Source organism: Pistacia vera, unplaced genomic scaffold (genome assembly GCF_008641045.1).
Source record: "Pistacia vera cultivar Batoury unplaced genomic scaffold, PisVer_v2 Contig62, whole genome shotgun sequence".
Taxonomy (NCBI): Eukaryota; Viridiplantae; Streptophyta; class Magnoliopsida; order Sapindales; family Anacardiaceae; genus Pistacia; species Pistacia vera.
The window spans coordinates 160,357-176,012 of NW_022196468.1; the positions used below are offsets into that span (position 1 = coordinate 160,357).

Genomic DNA, 15,656 nt, shown 5'->3' on the forward strand with positions numbered 1-15,656 from the left:
AAATATTGGAAACCCATTCATTTTCTTTATTGTTTAGGTGCTATATTTGATCCTAGAAATAAAGTAGCAAGTTTAGAAAATGGTTTAGACACATTAACTGAAAATTTACAAAACGAAGCATATGCCAATCAACTAGGAGAGGTAAGAGGTGTCTTGCAAAGGTATTTGCAATATGAAAACAGGTAGGGACCAGCAAAGAGGCGAAATACCTAGAAAGTTGCATCAGAAAAACAAATGAAGACTCGACTCTTGGAGTGCACTTAATAGGCGAAGAGGGCCCAAACTCAAAGCACAATCCTCTTCAGAAGACCCAACAATGAATATTGTTCTCCATGCAGTCACAGAGTAATGAGCTTCAATAATATTTGGGAACCCCGAAGTGTTACCAGCATATCTACAACAAGAGCCAACTGTGATGTCTTAGAATATTGGAAACATTTAGTGCAAGTGGAAGAATTTTAAATGAAAGGAGGACTAAACTTTCACCAAAAATGATTGAAGTTCTCACATGTCTTCGAGATGGGAACGGTCACGCCATCAAGATCAATACGAGGTTGTCGACGATACTTTAATAGAATATTTCAATTTTGTAATATAGATGATACGGACGAGGGATGTCCTAGTCAACCCCCAAATTAGTTGTTTTGTAAATTGTAACTTGTAAATAATGTCAATTATTGCACTCTTTTTTTCCTTACCAAGTTTTTGTCCGATTGGACTTTTCTTGGTAAGGTTTTAACGAGGCAATAATTGTTGTAATTTCTTATTTTATTTTTCGATAAATGAATAAATCTAATTTTCTTATATTACAATTTTATTGTTTAACATTGAATTAATATTTGAAATGTTAACAAAAAAAAAAATTAATTGAATTGAATTATTGATATTTGAAAAGTTAACTAAAAACAATTACATAAAAGAAAAAATTAAAAAAAAAATGTGGGCTAACCGGCCCGGGCCGCATCATAACCAACGGGTATGGGTTGGCGGGCGGGGCGGGCCGCCTTTATGGCAAGAGGCAGGCCGGGTTTGTTGGCGGGTCGGGTTAGGCCCGTCCGCCAACCCCATAATCCGCCATGGTCGGGGGGCGGGTCATTTTCCTGATCATTTAATAGTTTTATAATGGACAAAATTAGAATGTACTAATACAACATATCATAAGAAACAATACGATACAATAAATTTAAAATCATGTTAACGAAAAAGTTAAGGTTTCGAGCACAATTTATCTCAGCATCATTTAAATGAGGCAAATTGGACTCTTCCATATTCTGTAATTTAATGCAAAACCAATACTAGTGTACACGTTCACAAATCTGATTCACAACAATCACCAACAAATATTCTCTATCAGTTATTTTCTATTGTAACATATATTCAATCCAAAATAGAATACAAACTAAATAAATGCATAAGTTAAATAAAAACCGCTTAACAACCTCAACAAATCTTTATAATCTGAACAAATTTTGATCTTCCTATCTCTCTTTCCACCTGAAATGATTGTTTTATGAAAAGTTTATGGTTTTCTTTCTTGTCACGGTAATTGGTTGTTGAGGAAGAAATTGATTGTCGCTGACAACCGTAGACGAGAAGAATGCAGACGCAAAGAACGAGAACACTGAAGCGGGAACGATGAAGCAAAAGGCAAAATGAAGTTTTTGCTTCTTCTTTTTTTCGCTCGCAAAATGTTGGCGCTTATTTTGGAGAAGCTGATGTTTAGGACAAATTAAAAAAAAAAAAAAGTAAATTAAAAAAAAAAAATTTATTATATTATGGACGGTCGTCGATATTATATGGACGACCGTCCTTTTTATATAGACTCTCTTTCATAACATATGGACGGGCGTCCAAAAAATTTGTTTTAAAATATTTGTATTCATTGAAAGTATGATGGGCGTCTATTATATATTGACGCCCGTTCATAAGTTATGGACTTCCATCCACTTAATACAGGACGGGCGTCCTAAAATTTAAAAAATTTTTCTTTTAATTTAATGTATGGACGGGTGTCCATTGTATGTGGACGCCCATCCAAAAACAAAGGACGACTGTTCATATTTTATGGACGACCGTCCCTACATAATGGATGGTCGTCCCTTCCTAGCGGTATGCTATTTCAATTATGGACGGGCGTCCATTTTATGTGGATACCACATACAATGGACGCCCGTCCATTAAAATATGAACGGTTATCCTTTATTTTGTTAATGTGTTTTTCCTCTATTTACTGATGAACGGGCATCCATATTATGTGGACTCCCGTCCATATAATATGGATAAAAGTCCATCATAATTGAATGGCCGTCCATAGTTGATGATAGACCGTTCACTCGTAAAATATTTGTCAAACTTATACGTGGTTAGTTTGAGTCACGGGACACGTAATTCGGTGAAACAATTCGGTATATAATCCTGGTATCTGTAGCATTATTGATATTTTTATACGTCTAACATTATTATAGAATTATATGACCCTATTATCCCTAATAATTCCGAATGAATTTGGAAACTATAAGACAGAAGCGGTAAAAACAAGCCTTATGTTTGAAATGTAAGGCCACTTTTGTACACCCCAAGGCATTGGATAATTACTCGCAACTACCACATCGGCCCTGGTTCAATTTCAACTCCCGTGTTCAGACAGAGACACAACTGCAGATACGACACCGTCTTCTTCACCCATTTGAAGATTTGAACTCCTGCTTCAGGTACTTAGCTTTCATTAAAATTTACTTGCTTTTCAAATCTTTCTGAAAGCTTTAACGTTCTTTTCACTGATGTATTACTTTGCTTCCTTTTTTATTTTCACCTATTTGTTGGTGATTTAAGTCTTTAATTCTTTGACCAGCTCTTGAGTTCGACCACACTATCTGCATTTAATGTGAGGTACTTGATTTGTCATGTATTCATGTTATTATAGTACCCTTTGTTTTGGAGAAAACAGAGGAATAAAAAAGTTGCTTGCAGAAAATGATTGATGGGTTCAGTTGGTAGAGTTTAACTGTTTTGCTTTAAGAGAAAATTCAAGAACTGGTCTGAAGTGAGCTAAAAGAAGATGAAATCACATAAATTAGGTTTCCCTTTAATTAGATTGAAGAATTGGTCAGGTGGTTTGTTGATCATAGCTCTTGCTATAGTCTTGTTTTTTAGCTACAGTTTTATTGGAATTGGAACTCAACCCCAGAAGCAAGATGAAAATCAAAATCAGAAACAGAAGCAGAAGCAATCTGCTGATGATTTTTTTAGATACCATCCAGGCAATGAGTCTGATACTCGAAGGGAGGTGAAAAAAGCACCACCAGTGGTACCACGGAAACCGTATATTGTAAATGTTGAGGGACTTGGTGATCTTTATGCAAAAAATAATATATCGGAAGAAGAGGCAAAGCCCTTACTTACGTGGGCACGTATGCGTTTACTATTGTCTAGGTCTGATGCTTTGTCTGAAACAGCTCAAGGGATTAAAGAGGCTGCTGTAGCTTGGAAAGATTTGTTGTTGACCATTGAGAAGGAGAAGGCTTCTAAGTTCAATGGTAGTGGTGATGAAGTTAAAAACTGCGCCTTTTCTGTTAGTAAACTTGATGAGAAATTATCGAGGAATGGAACTGTTCTTGAGCTTCCTTGTGGTTTAGTTGAGGATTCTTCAATTACAGTTGTAGGCATTCCTGATGGGCGCTATCGAAGTTTTCAAATTGAACTTATAGGCTCACAACTTTCCGGGGAGTCTAAGCCTCCAGTCATCTTGCATTATAATGTCAGTTTGCCGGGGGATAATATGACAGAAGAGCCTTTCATAATTCAAAATACATGGACTACTGAGCTTGGGTGGGGCAAAGAAGAAAGGTGCCCTGCTCATGGATCTGCTGATACTTTGAAAGGTATATCATTATAACTTTGCGTCCTCATATATGCATTATCTTGATTCTAGAATTAAGTTCTGTAATGTAGCCAGCGCAACTCTGACTTTGAATCTGATGCATTAGTAGTGGTTTATCCATTTTAAGGATAATTTCATATTTAATAGATTTGCTTCATTCTGTTTTTATAGTGCTTCTTTATTATTCATACAACCTGAAAGGATGATTCTTGCAATCAGGATCAGTAATTTAACATGTTGTAGCAACCTTACAGTGGATGAACTTGTTCTTTGTAATGAACAAGTTATGAGAAGCGCTTTGGAAGAGAATCAAAATGTGAGTCATCCTAGTGGCACAATATTGACCAATGTTTCCCATGGAGGTGTCCATTCAACTGCAAATTTCCCCTTTATTGAAGGCAATCCATTCACTGCCACATTGTGGGTTGGTTGGGATGGGTTCCACATGACCGTCAATGGAAGGCATGAAACGTCATTTGCTTATAGGGAGGTAAGGTATGAGTTTTTATATTGTATGGATTTAAGTTGGAATCTGATGATATTTCCAAATATGATATTCTAATAGGAGTGATCATTCCCATCCTTGATGCTTTTTCTACTAATGCAGAAACTTGAACCATGGTCAGTCACTGGAGTTAAAGTGTCAGGCGGTGTGGAACTATTATCTGCTTTTGCTAAAGGCTTGCCTGTCTCAGAAGACCATGATTTAGTTGTTGATGTTGAGCACCTCAAAGCTCCCTCAGTTTCCAGGAAAAGACTTGTAATGTTGATTGGGGTTTTCTCTACTGGAAATAATTTTGAGCGTCGTATGGCGCTGAGAAGATCTTGGATGCAATACAAGGCAGTACGTTCAGGGGATGTAGCCATTCGATTTTTCATTGGCCTTGTAAGTGAAGAATGATAGCTAAACTTATTGTTGCCGAGATAATCTTCTTGTTCTTCTGTGTGCTCTAGTTTTGTTTGGCTAAAGTAATGATCTACTTTAGCACTGGTCTAAACTTAATGATTTTCCTGAAATTTGAGAGTTTAGTTTAATCATCTTTAAATTATCATCAATCTCTATTGAGATAACATACCGTTGTCTTTTGTTTCATAAGACCAGATTAAGCATTGACTCTAGAGCTATAGTATGAAATTCTAATTTCTTGGTGTTATGTAACAAAAATGAATGAAATAGTATGTGCAATTATTGAAATAGTACTTTCTTTGATATCAATAAGTGCATCATAATTGTTTATTTATGGATATTTTAATTAATCAGAGAAAAAAAGGGGGGGCTTTGTGACTAATTTTATATTTTATATACTTGCAGCACAAGAACAAGCAAGTAAATGTTGAGCTGTGGAGAGAAGCTCAAGCGTACGGAGATATCCAATTGATGCCTTTTGTTGATTATTACGGTCTAATCAGTCTGAAAACAATTGCAATTTGCATAATGGGGGTATGTACATAAACATATATGCCATAAAAAATACAGTAGATTCATACATTAGAATTAGAAAATAAAAGGATTTTCCCAGCATCATGAATAATGACTCATTTTAAAGGATGTTCCTTGCTTCTTAATGTTTCAAAAAACCGAATAAGTTGTTTACCAAGGAGATCATGATAATCCATACTTAGTTGGAAAAGGGTCCAGTAAAAAATCTGAACATGGTTTTCAACTTCATTATTCCAGAGTGTTAGGTCAAGAAGTCTAGTGATGACTGACTTACAGTATGAAGTTAAACAGTTCTTATGATATGTTTGAGTAGGTGCCTATGCACAGATACACTCATACACATATTTATCCAATGCCTACAGTTTACATCATGATGTCAGTTTTTTTATGCTTCAAGAAGATGCTCATTAGAATTTTATTTTTGTAGCATCCTGTAACTGGATAGTTATAAATAGCTCCCACTTTCTAGGTTTATTCATTTGTTGACTTTTCATCATATATGCAGACAAAAATCCTCCCTGCTAAATATGTCATGAAAACAGATGATGATGCTTTTGTTAGGATTGATGAAATTCTCTCTACCCTTAAGGAAAAAGCATCTGATGGGCTCTTGTATGGTCTTATATCTTTTGAATCATCACCTCATCGGGAAAAGGACGGCAAGTGGTATATAAGTAAGGAGGTATATATCCAAGTCATACTTCACTTTTTAAGTAGATGGTCATAGCACTTGAAAATATCTTTAATTATCATTCTGTTGCACAGGAATGGCCACATGCTTCATACCCTCCGTGGGCCCATGGTCCAGGTTATATTATTTCCAGGGACATTGCAAAATTTATCGTTCGAGGGCACCACAAAAGAGATCTCAAGGTAAAATTTTCTTGCTTAGAGGAGGGAAAGCACTCCTTGAATTCATTTTCCCCAGGACCTGCATTAGTGTGTGTGACATCTGCTTGTAGGAAGATAATGTTTCTAATTCTTCTTTAAAGACTTAATACATCTTCAGAACATTAAAGAAAATTTTTAGTCTGCCGTGTTTCAGAATACATTTCAATCTCTTTTCTGCCTGTAACCTCTATTTATGTGCCCAAGGATTCAAGACTTGGTAAATGGCTTGGTCAACATGGGTAGTTGAAGCTTGCAAATTGTAAAATATAAGCCATGAAGATGCATTTGCAATGAAAAACAGAAATTGCTAATTTAACAAACTTGACAAGTTATTCTCTATGTTTGTTAATTTGTCTCATTTTGAATTTTCATTTTCTTTTCCAGCTTTTCAAACTAGAAGATGTAGCAATGGGTATATGGATTGAACAGTTTAAGAATAGTGGTCAAGAAGTGCATTATTTGAGTGACGACAGGTTTTACAATGCTGGATGTGAATCAAATTACTTTCTCGCGCATTATCAAAGCCCAAGGATGTTGTTATGCCTTTGGGAGAAGCTGCAGAAAGAGCGCAAAGCTCTCTGCTGTGAGTAAATATCAACCATGAACCTTTGAATGAGTTTTAACTCTTAAACAAAAGTCGATCTCACTTGCAGTTCATACAAATATGCTGTCAGTCACCATGTGGATTTGTGTTGGTTACAGTAAAGGTTGGACTGATTCTAAATTATACACAGATAGTTTAGTCTCATGTTATTTGTTCATTGGTTGTTCATTACAATTGTAATATTTGATGGAAAGACTGTTGTTGATTGAGCTTGTTGGTGTGGTCACAAACTTGATATGAAATTCGGAATGGCCATTTTGAGCTTTTCAAAACCATTGTTTAGAAACTGTGCAATGCAACTGATATTCTTAGTGGTGAATATCTCTGCAGAATCCAACAATGAATCACCCCAAAAAATATCTTGAGTGTCCAATATGAACTTCTCACTTGGTTGACTTATATTGTAGCATTAGCACTTTTGGCTGACTCTTTTCCCCATTAGTGGTTGGCCCAACTCACTCTAGGTAGCAAACAAATACACAAAGTGAAAGTGGATGTAATTTGGCAGATCAACTGAGAGAAGACATTGGGCAAGGTAAAGGTTAGATAAGGTGCTCAGCCAGCTACATGTGATTCTAATGAGGGCACGTTTTGGATAAACTTGAGCCACCATTTTTGTAAGGTAACAGTTTAACAGGAAAACAGAAGCCAATAGAAAGATCCAGTTTAAATGGCCTCTTTTTTGCCATGTGTAGAATATTAGTTTCACCAGGATTCCCATCTTAGACGAATCATTACCCACTTAAGTTATGGGGAGGTGGTGTTTTTTCTCTAAGACAGCTCATCTTTCTTCTTTTGTTATCTACAAAATGTCACTCTCCATTGGTTTCATGCACAACCTTTTTACCTAAACTGACAACTTCCAACCTCTCTTTACCGCCATTGGAGAGTTAGTTTTATAAGAAGAAACTTCTACCTAAAATGATAACTTTAAACCTCTCTAAATGCAGTTTTTTCTGATTTTCTGACTTTGGCCCCATGAAAATTCTCAACTTTTCTTTAACACCCCATTGGATAATTTTACAAAACAAAAGTCCAAGATGGTAGATGGGGATTTGATTAAGTTACCAATTAGGTAAACCTTTGCTTCTTACTTTAAACAGTTTGGTGGGATATAAAAAACAAAAGGAGAGCTTGTGGAGTAAGGCACTTTGATTAGTCCTAGTCTTTGAAAAAATTAGTAATATTATCAGCATAATAATTGGCTAAGAAGTTATTGGAAACTTATGGCAGCCAGCCCCTAAATTAAAATTTCAAAAGAGGTAATGGCCTTTCACACGCAACCATGCCACTAAAAGAATGCTTAATCATTGACCATTACTGCTGCATAATCTAAATCTAAACACCCTTTTATTCTAAAATAATACAAAAATGTTTTCTTTTAAAAAATTATAAAAGTGTCGGCGGCGTGTTTCGATTAATTTTTTAAAGAGACCACTGTAATAATCTACCACCACGATTTTACGTAAATCAAGATGCTTAAATAGCTTTAAAAGTTACTTTAGCTTGCTAAAAATGCTTTTACTAAAAGAAAAAAAAAAAAGAAGTGAAAATGCTTTTATATCAAGAAATCCTCAAAACAATAAAAGATATAATATAATAATGAAAGCTTTAATAAATAATTAATTTTCCGACGTGGCAGATACAAAATAGGCAATGGATTTATTTCTCTATCCAAAGAATCTCAAACCAGAAATCCAACCGGTCACGTACACGTGTCAGTCAGGCAAAGTCGGTGCAGGGGTCTGAACCGGTTTCGACAATTAACAGATCCTAATAAAACTTTGTGTAATACAAATAACTTCTTTACTCGGATTACGCAATTCAATTACAAAACAAACAAACAAACAAGCAAAGCAACCAAACCCTAATTTCACACAACAACTTCTTTTTCGCCTTCAATCGTTATATAATTTCACCGCGTTCAATTCTGTTGTTCATTCTTGGATTCAAAAGCTGTGTAGAAAGAACCGAAGGCGGCTGTCGTTTTGAGTTTTGCGTGTTGAAGATGATTGTCGGTCAGAATATAACTGGTGCGGTTTTAGATGTGCAGTATCATGTAAACAGCCCCACTTCGACTCCGAATTTTCACGAGCTTCGCGTTTCGGACTCGGTTTCGGTTTCATCCGAAATCTCGGGCTTTGAATCGGTATGTTTATGCGCTCTTTAATCTTTGACATTACTCTCTTTTTTGTTTATGGGTATCAGTTGTTTTAGTGTTTCTTCAGCTTTCTTGATTTGTATCCCAATTGGGTTTTGTTTGAATTGATGAGATTACTGCACTGGGTTGTTTGAATACCTGATTAAATAATATTTTGAACTGTTTTTTTAATGAATTTTGGACTCAAATTCTTGATTTATTTAATTTTTAATTACTCTGTTTGTTAATGGGTACGAGCGGTTTTAGTGTTTCTTGAGGCTTTCTTGATTTGTATTCTTATTGGGTTTTTGTTTAGTTGATACGATTGGTTTACATGTGTAAATAATATTTGTAACTGATCGGATTCTTGATTTTTTTTTTTTTTAATATTTAATTACTTTCTTTGTTGATGGGTATGTATGGTTATAGTGTTTCTCGAAGCTTTCTTGATTCTTATTCCGATTGAGTTTCTTTTTTTAGATTCTTTATGATTTTGGATTTATTTATTTTTTTCTTTATTTTCTCTCCTTGTTGATAGCTATAGGTGAGTTTAGTTTTTCTTGAAGCTTTTGGTTGAGTTGATGGGATTGCCTTGCTTGGTTATTTGCATACAAGATTAGATTACATGTGTAAATAATAGTTAATAATATATATATAACTGATTTTCTTTAATGAATTTTGTGCTTGGTTCTGGATTTGAGGTAAATTTGGTGATTTATAGTTTTAATGGATAGGGGTGATTAGAAGCTGTAGTTGATAGCTGAAGCATAGATAGTCTTCTTTAATTTCATTTGTTGGTCTTTATCGGTTTTGGGCTATTGTATTCTTTTAGGTGTATTCACTATTGTAGTGACAAATCTTCTTTGTGTTTGAATGAGTATAATAATAAAGGGAACCATACAGAAGATCTGTAATGAGGTTAAAACTGGAGAAAGAAGAAATTCTTAGATAGAGATTGGATTCCATTACAATCCGATAATGAATTTTAAGAAATAGTTATATGTCAATGAATTTTCTTTTCTCTATTTGACTACGTAATGCTTTGTGTGGTTAAATAATTATTTGTAAACCTCAGAGAAATTAAATTGCGTTCTAGAGTTTGGGATTATTATATTAAGTGGTAAAAGAATCATTAAATGGGAAATGTTAATTGATTATGTTTTTGAAGATTTGTGGACATCATGTCTATGTTGCAGCTTGCTTCTTGTTTCTTTTTGGTTTGCTGATTAGTTGGTTTTGAGACTCTTAGGACATCAACTAACCTCTTTCCCTTTGTTTTTGGGTTTATAGGTTGTTAGTTGTTCGGAGACCATTAAAAGTACTGTTGTTGAGTCTTCATCTAGTAAGTCTTTCCCAAGAATCCGTTCTGGTAGCTGTGCTGACATTGGATGTAGAAAGTCAATGGATGACGAACACATTTGTATTGATGATCTATCTGCTCGTCTTGGGTCTCTCTTCAAGTGTCCTATGCCAAGTGCTTTCTATGCTGTGTTTGATGGTCATGGTGGACCGGAAGCGGCTGTTTTTATCAAGAACAATGCCATGAAATTATTTTTTGAGGATGCTGATTTGCCATTAATATCTGATATTGATGATGTTTTCTTAGCTGAGTTGGAGAATTCTCATAGGCGAGCATTTTTACAGGCAGACCATGCCTTGGCTCATGAATGCAGTGTTGGCAGTACATGTGGTACAACTGCACTGACTGCCCTAGTACTTGGCAGGCATTTACTGGTTGCAAATGCTGGTGACTGTCGGGCAGTTTTATGCAGAAAAGGAGTTGCATTTGATATGTCTCAAGACCATAAGCCTTCCTATCTTCCAGAACGCAGGCGAGTTGAGGAGTTAGGGGGGTATGTTGATGACATATATGTTAATGGTCTCTCTGTCACTCGAGCGCTGGGAGACTGGAACTTGAAACTCCCACTTGGGTCTGCCTCACCTCTCATTGCTGACCCAGATGTTCAACAAGTTGTGTTAACTGAGGATGATGAATTCCTAATCATTGGGTGTGATGGTATCTGGGATGTGATGTCAAGTCAGTATGCAGTTAGCCTTGTCCGCAGGTTGCTGAGGCGACGCGATGACCCAAAGCAGTGTGCTCAAGAACTAGTGATGGAAGCGACACGCCTACATTCATCTGATAATCTCACTGTGATTGTTATCTGCTTTAATTCCCCTGCTCGTGCTGAGTCATGTCCTCCTCAGCGGCGTAGGTTCAGGTGCTCAGGTTTATCTGAGGAGGCGCGAAGTAGACTTAAGAGCCTGTTAGAAGGCAATTGATCGAATATACCAATTATTTCATACACTATTTACCGATTAAAGTTGAGAAGTGATTATTATCTGTTTAAAGGCTGTTTCAGATGGTTCATAAAAAAAAGGCAGCCCGCAATTTTGCAGATGTAGAAGAGAGAACGCTAGGCTTGTGGAAATTTTATTTTTTCAATGAATTTGGGTCTCTGCCATAACCCACCCATATTTGTTTCCTTACATGTGATTTGTATATAAACTAACACTATCGCAACTATGCTTTAATGAAAGTCTATATGAACTTTACTTATCTTGATATTGTAACTGTTGGAGTTGTCGACTACTTCAGCATTAATAGGTAACGGAGACGCACTCGGGGGAATATGATTCATTTTAAGTTATTAATTCCTTTTTGGGTTGGGTTTAGGAATATGAATTCTTGTAAAACTAGGTTTAATCTCTTAAACCTAGTATATAAACATTCTTTTCTCTTGTTATGTGTGTGAGAACAATTCATTCATTGTAAACGAGAGAGGTGAGGCATATTGCAATAATATTGACTCAGCTGGACGTAGCCTACATTAGGTGAACCAGGGTAAATCGCGCGTATTACATTCTTTGTTTACTGTTTGTTTTGTTTAACTATTATTATTTTGTTCCTGTTGCTTCTCTATTTCGTTCAGTAACAACATACTCTTCTATTTGCATGTGTAGTTTAGTGAACTAGTCAAATGCAAGAGTGTCATTAGTAACCATTTATCTCAATTGATTGTAGGGTTAGCAATTCCCGGAACGGGGATTGGGCTTTACAAGTTTTTACCTTCCTTATCCCTAATAGGGGTGTATACAAGCCGAGCCGATTATTTAGCTGCTCGAGCTCGGTTGGGCTACTATAGTACTTGTCCGAGTTTTTTGTTTTACCTTCATGTCCTTAATAGGGGTGTTTACGAGTCAAATTGAGTATCTAGCTACTTGAGCAAGGCAATTCCAAATATAATGCTCACATTTCAAGGAGGTAGTTATAACAATCTGTTACTTTATTATTTCTAATTTTTTTAAAAATAAAAAAATAAATTGGAACCTTAGCAGGAAAGGCCTTCTGTGTACCACCAATTCTAGGCAAACACACACAAAGAAAGGATGATGGTAAGGTAAGGTAAGGTAAGGTGTGTGAGGCCACAATCCTCTTACAATTCTTTATAATAATACATGGTTCATTCTTCTTTGTGTTCTTATCACTTTAGATATTTTATTTAAAACAAAACAAAAATCTTATAAATTTTGTTCGTGCTTAATAAACAAAGCTATTATCAGAAGATTCTCAGCCGTTGAATTTAGACCAGTACTACCTGTGGCCACTTTTATGGGAATAAAAGAATGTTGAATTTGTAGTAGGGAATAAAAAACATTTCTATCAAACCTTTATATCATACCAGCCACCAACCCCGATCAACGGTCGAGATTAACGAGTAATCTTTATAATCATGAACTTCACCACACCAGATAACGGTTAAGATTTCCAAAGACTCCCTATAATTTACAAGCTGACATGATCACTCCTCTATTCTGTTGGTTAACGATAATAAAAGAAAATTAAAAGAAGTATAAGGGGTACATGAAATAATACTAAAACACAAGAGGTTGAAAGATATTAACCAAAAAGAACGAAGGCTGCAAATCAAAATCCCGTCTCTGTTTCTGTGAGACCTTATTTTATTCGATTGATTGGTAGAACAAAGTGCGGTGGTGGGAAAGATGGCGATGGCTAGTCTTGCTAGAAGAAAGGCGTACCTGCTTTCGAGAACCGTCGGTACCGATAATGTTCTCAAGTACGGTTTCAGTTACTCCGTCAGTAGAGGCTTCGCTTCGGGATCTGACGACAACGACGTCGTCGTTATCGGTGGGGGACCCGGAGGTTACGTTGCCGCCATCAAAGCCGCCCAACTTGGACTCAAGACCACCTGCATCGAGAAGCGTGGAGCTCTCGGTGGTACGTGCCTCAACGTTGGCTGCATCCCCTCTAAGGTCACCTTTTTTGACTAAATTATATCCTAGGGTTTCTTTTCAATTTTTTTTGGTTAATTTTTGTTTATATGATTGATTTGTATCTGTAGGTGTTTGTGTTTGTGTTTATAGTTGGATCTGGATTGGATAGTGAAGTTTTGTTTTTTTTGAAAATGATTTTGGGTGAAGAAAATAGTGTTTGTTTCTAAAAGTTTTGTGCTTTTGTTTAATATTGGGATTTTGATGACTATATGAATAAGCATAATCATGGCTTCATGTTCGACTGTTTTCCATTCATTTTTTCCTTTACCTCCTTCTGTCAATGACAAATGACTAATTAATGGTGATGAGTAGCAATAATGTGATAATTGATCCTCTAAATGATTCTGTTTGTCTGCAAATCAAAGTTCTCTGAGTTCTTGATACTGTTTAAGAAGACTGTTAGTGCTGCTAAGGTGTTTGACTTCTAGTATTACTTTTTGTGTTTAGTGTGTTTTACAGTTTGGATCATTATTTTTATGACCTCTCAGGATATTGCACTTCTTTTTCCTTTTAGAAATGAGTAATAATTCATTTTATTTACTGCTTTATAGCGGAAAGGTTTATGTTTCACTTCTACACTTGAATTATGTGTTTGCCATAATTTTGGCTCATTCAAAATTTGATTTCCTGGGATATGTTTTCTTATATTCAGGCACTTCTTCATTCTTCACATATGTACCATGAAGCCAAGCATTCTTTTGCCCACCATGGTGTGAAGTTCTCTTCTGTCGATGTTGATTTACCTGCTATGATGGCTCAAAAAGACAAAGCTGTAACTAATCTTACTCGAGGTATTGAAGGTTTATTTAAGAAGAACAAAGTGAACTATGTCAAAGGGTATGGCAAGTTCATCTCCCCCTCTGAGGTCTCTGTGGACACCATTGAAGGTGGAAACACTGTTGTGAAAGGCAAGAATATAATAGTTGCTACTGGTTCTGATGTCAAGTCTCTACCCGGAATTACCATTGATGAAAAGAGAATTGTATCATCCACTGGAGCTTTGGCATTGTCTGAAATTCCTAAGAAACTTGTAGTCATTGGGGCTGGCTACATTGGGCTGGAGATGGGCTCAGTTTGGGGCAGACTTGGTTCAGAGGTCACTGTTGTTGAATTTGCTCCTGATATTGTCCCAACCATGGATGGGGAAGTTCGCAAGCAATTTCAGCGTGCCCTTGAGAAGCAGAAGATGAAATTCATGCTTAAAACTAAGGTGGTAGGAGTTGATTCTTCTGGAAATGGTGTCAAATTAACTCTTGAACCAGCAGCTGGTGGTGAGCAGACCATACTTGAAGCCGATGTTGTTCTTGTCTCTGCTGGTAGAACTCCATTCACTGCTGGGCTTGGGCTGGACAAGATCGGAGTGGAAACTGATAAGGGGGGACGCATATTGGTTAATGAAAGATTTGTTACAAATGTGCCAGGTGTCTATGCAATTGGGGATGTAATTCCAGGGCCAATGTTAGCCCACAAGGCAGAAGAGGATGGAGTTGCTTGTGTGGAGTTCATAGCTGGTAAACATGGCCATGTTGACTATGATAAGGTACCTGGGGTCGTCTATACACACCCTGAAGTTGCTTCTGTTGGGAAGACAGAGGAACAGGTAAAGGCACTTGGTGTTGAGTATCGTGTTGGGAAATTCCCTTTCTTGGCAAATAGCCGAGCAAAAGCAATTGATGATGCTGAAGGACTTGTCAAGATTTTGGCTGACAAAGAAACTGACAAAATATTGGGTGTCCATATCATGTCACCTAACGCTGGAGAGCTCATTCATGAAGCTGTTCTGGCCATTAATTATGATGCATCAAGTGAAGACATTGCTCGTGTGTGCCATGCACATCCCACAATGAGTGAGGCATTGAAGGAAGCTGCTATGGCCACTTTTGACAAACCCATTCACATCTAAGAAGCAGGGTATTACTTTGTTATACTTGTTTAAAGAATTTTGGGATGTCTTACCCAAGACAGACTTTCCTGTTTTCTTAACCCTCCAACATTGAAGCAGATGTTTGAATAGAAATTTGTTTTTCTTCATTTCTTTGTCTGTCTATGATGACAGAATAACTTTGGTTTGTTTTCTTCTGTGATGATATGCAAAAATAAGCATAAAATGAGGTATACATGGAACTAATGGAAATTGCGGCATATTTAGTGTCTGTATTTCTGTCAATGTGATGGTGTATTCCATGTTTCTGTCATTTGAGAGCTGACTTGTCTGGGATAATAATAATACTCTTACATCATTTGAAAATGAGTGTGTTTGAATTTTTTACTTGTTTCTAGCCAATTTACCCAAGTATATGACATTTGGTGGTAGAAGTTCCATAGATCTTGCTTATAATAAAAAAAATTGGCCATAGCCAGATTTGTCTAATAATCAGAAAATGATTTTGTCTACTAGTCAAGA

The 15,656-nt window shown here is 36.3% G+C and overlaps 3 protein-coding genes across 4 annotated transcripts; all 3 read left to right on the forward strand.

Annotated features, from left to right (window-relative positions):
- The first annotated feature begins 2,573 nt into the window (after positions 1 to 2,573).
- Positions 2,574 to 7,091, forward strand: LOC116110921 (hydroxyproline O-galactosyltransferase GALT3). Of its 2 annotated transcripts, none has more exons than XM_031397141.1 (8): positions 2,574 to 2,711; positions 2,852 to 3,881; positions 4,135 to 4,370; positions 4,488 to 4,766; positions 5,193 to 5,321; positions 5,827 to 6,003; positions 6,087 to 6,194; positions 6,597 to 7,091. In XM_031397141.1, exons 2-8 carry the CDS (start codon positions 3,059 to 3,061, stop codon positions 6,801 to 6,803), a joined length of 1,959 nt encoding a protein of 652 aa, XP_031253001.1. In that variant the 5' UTR covers positions 2,574 to 2,711; positions 2,852 to 3,058; the 3' UTR covers positions 6,804 to 7,091. The 2 variants fall into 2 exon arrangements, with proteins under 2 accessions (XP_031253001.1, XP_031253003.1); XM_031397143.1 differs by having other exon boundaries at positions 2,618 to 2,711; positions 2,833 to 3,881.
- Positions 7,092 to 8,606: 1,515 nt separating this feature from the next.
- LOC116110905 (probable protein phosphatase 2C 13) lies at positions 8,607 to 11,336 on the forward strand. The gene is made up of 2 exons (XM_031397116.1): positions 8,607 to 8,965; positions 10,247 to 11,336. Exons 1-2 carry the CDS (start codon positions 8,825 to 8,827, stop codon positions 11,237 to 11,239), a joined length of 1,134 nt encoding a protein of 377 aa, XP_031252976.1. The 5' UTR covers positions 8,607 to 8,824; the 3' UTR covers positions 11,240 to 11,336.
- A 1,503-nt stretch (positions 11,337 to 12,839) lies between these two features.
- LOC116110904 (dihydrolipoyl dehydrogenase 1, mitochondrial) lies at positions 12,840 to 15,419 on the forward strand. The gene is made up of 2 exons (XM_031397115.1): positions 12,840 to 13,231; positions 13,905 to 15,419. The coding sequence occupies exons 1-2, from the start codon at positions 12,962 to 12,964 to the stop codon at positions 15,153 to 15,155; spliced, it is 1,521 nt and encodes a 506-aa protein (XP_031252975.1). The 5' UTR covers positions 12,840 to 12,961; the 3' UTR covers positions 15,156 to 15,419.
- The last annotated feature ends 237 nt before the right edge of the window (positions 15,420 to 15,656 follow it).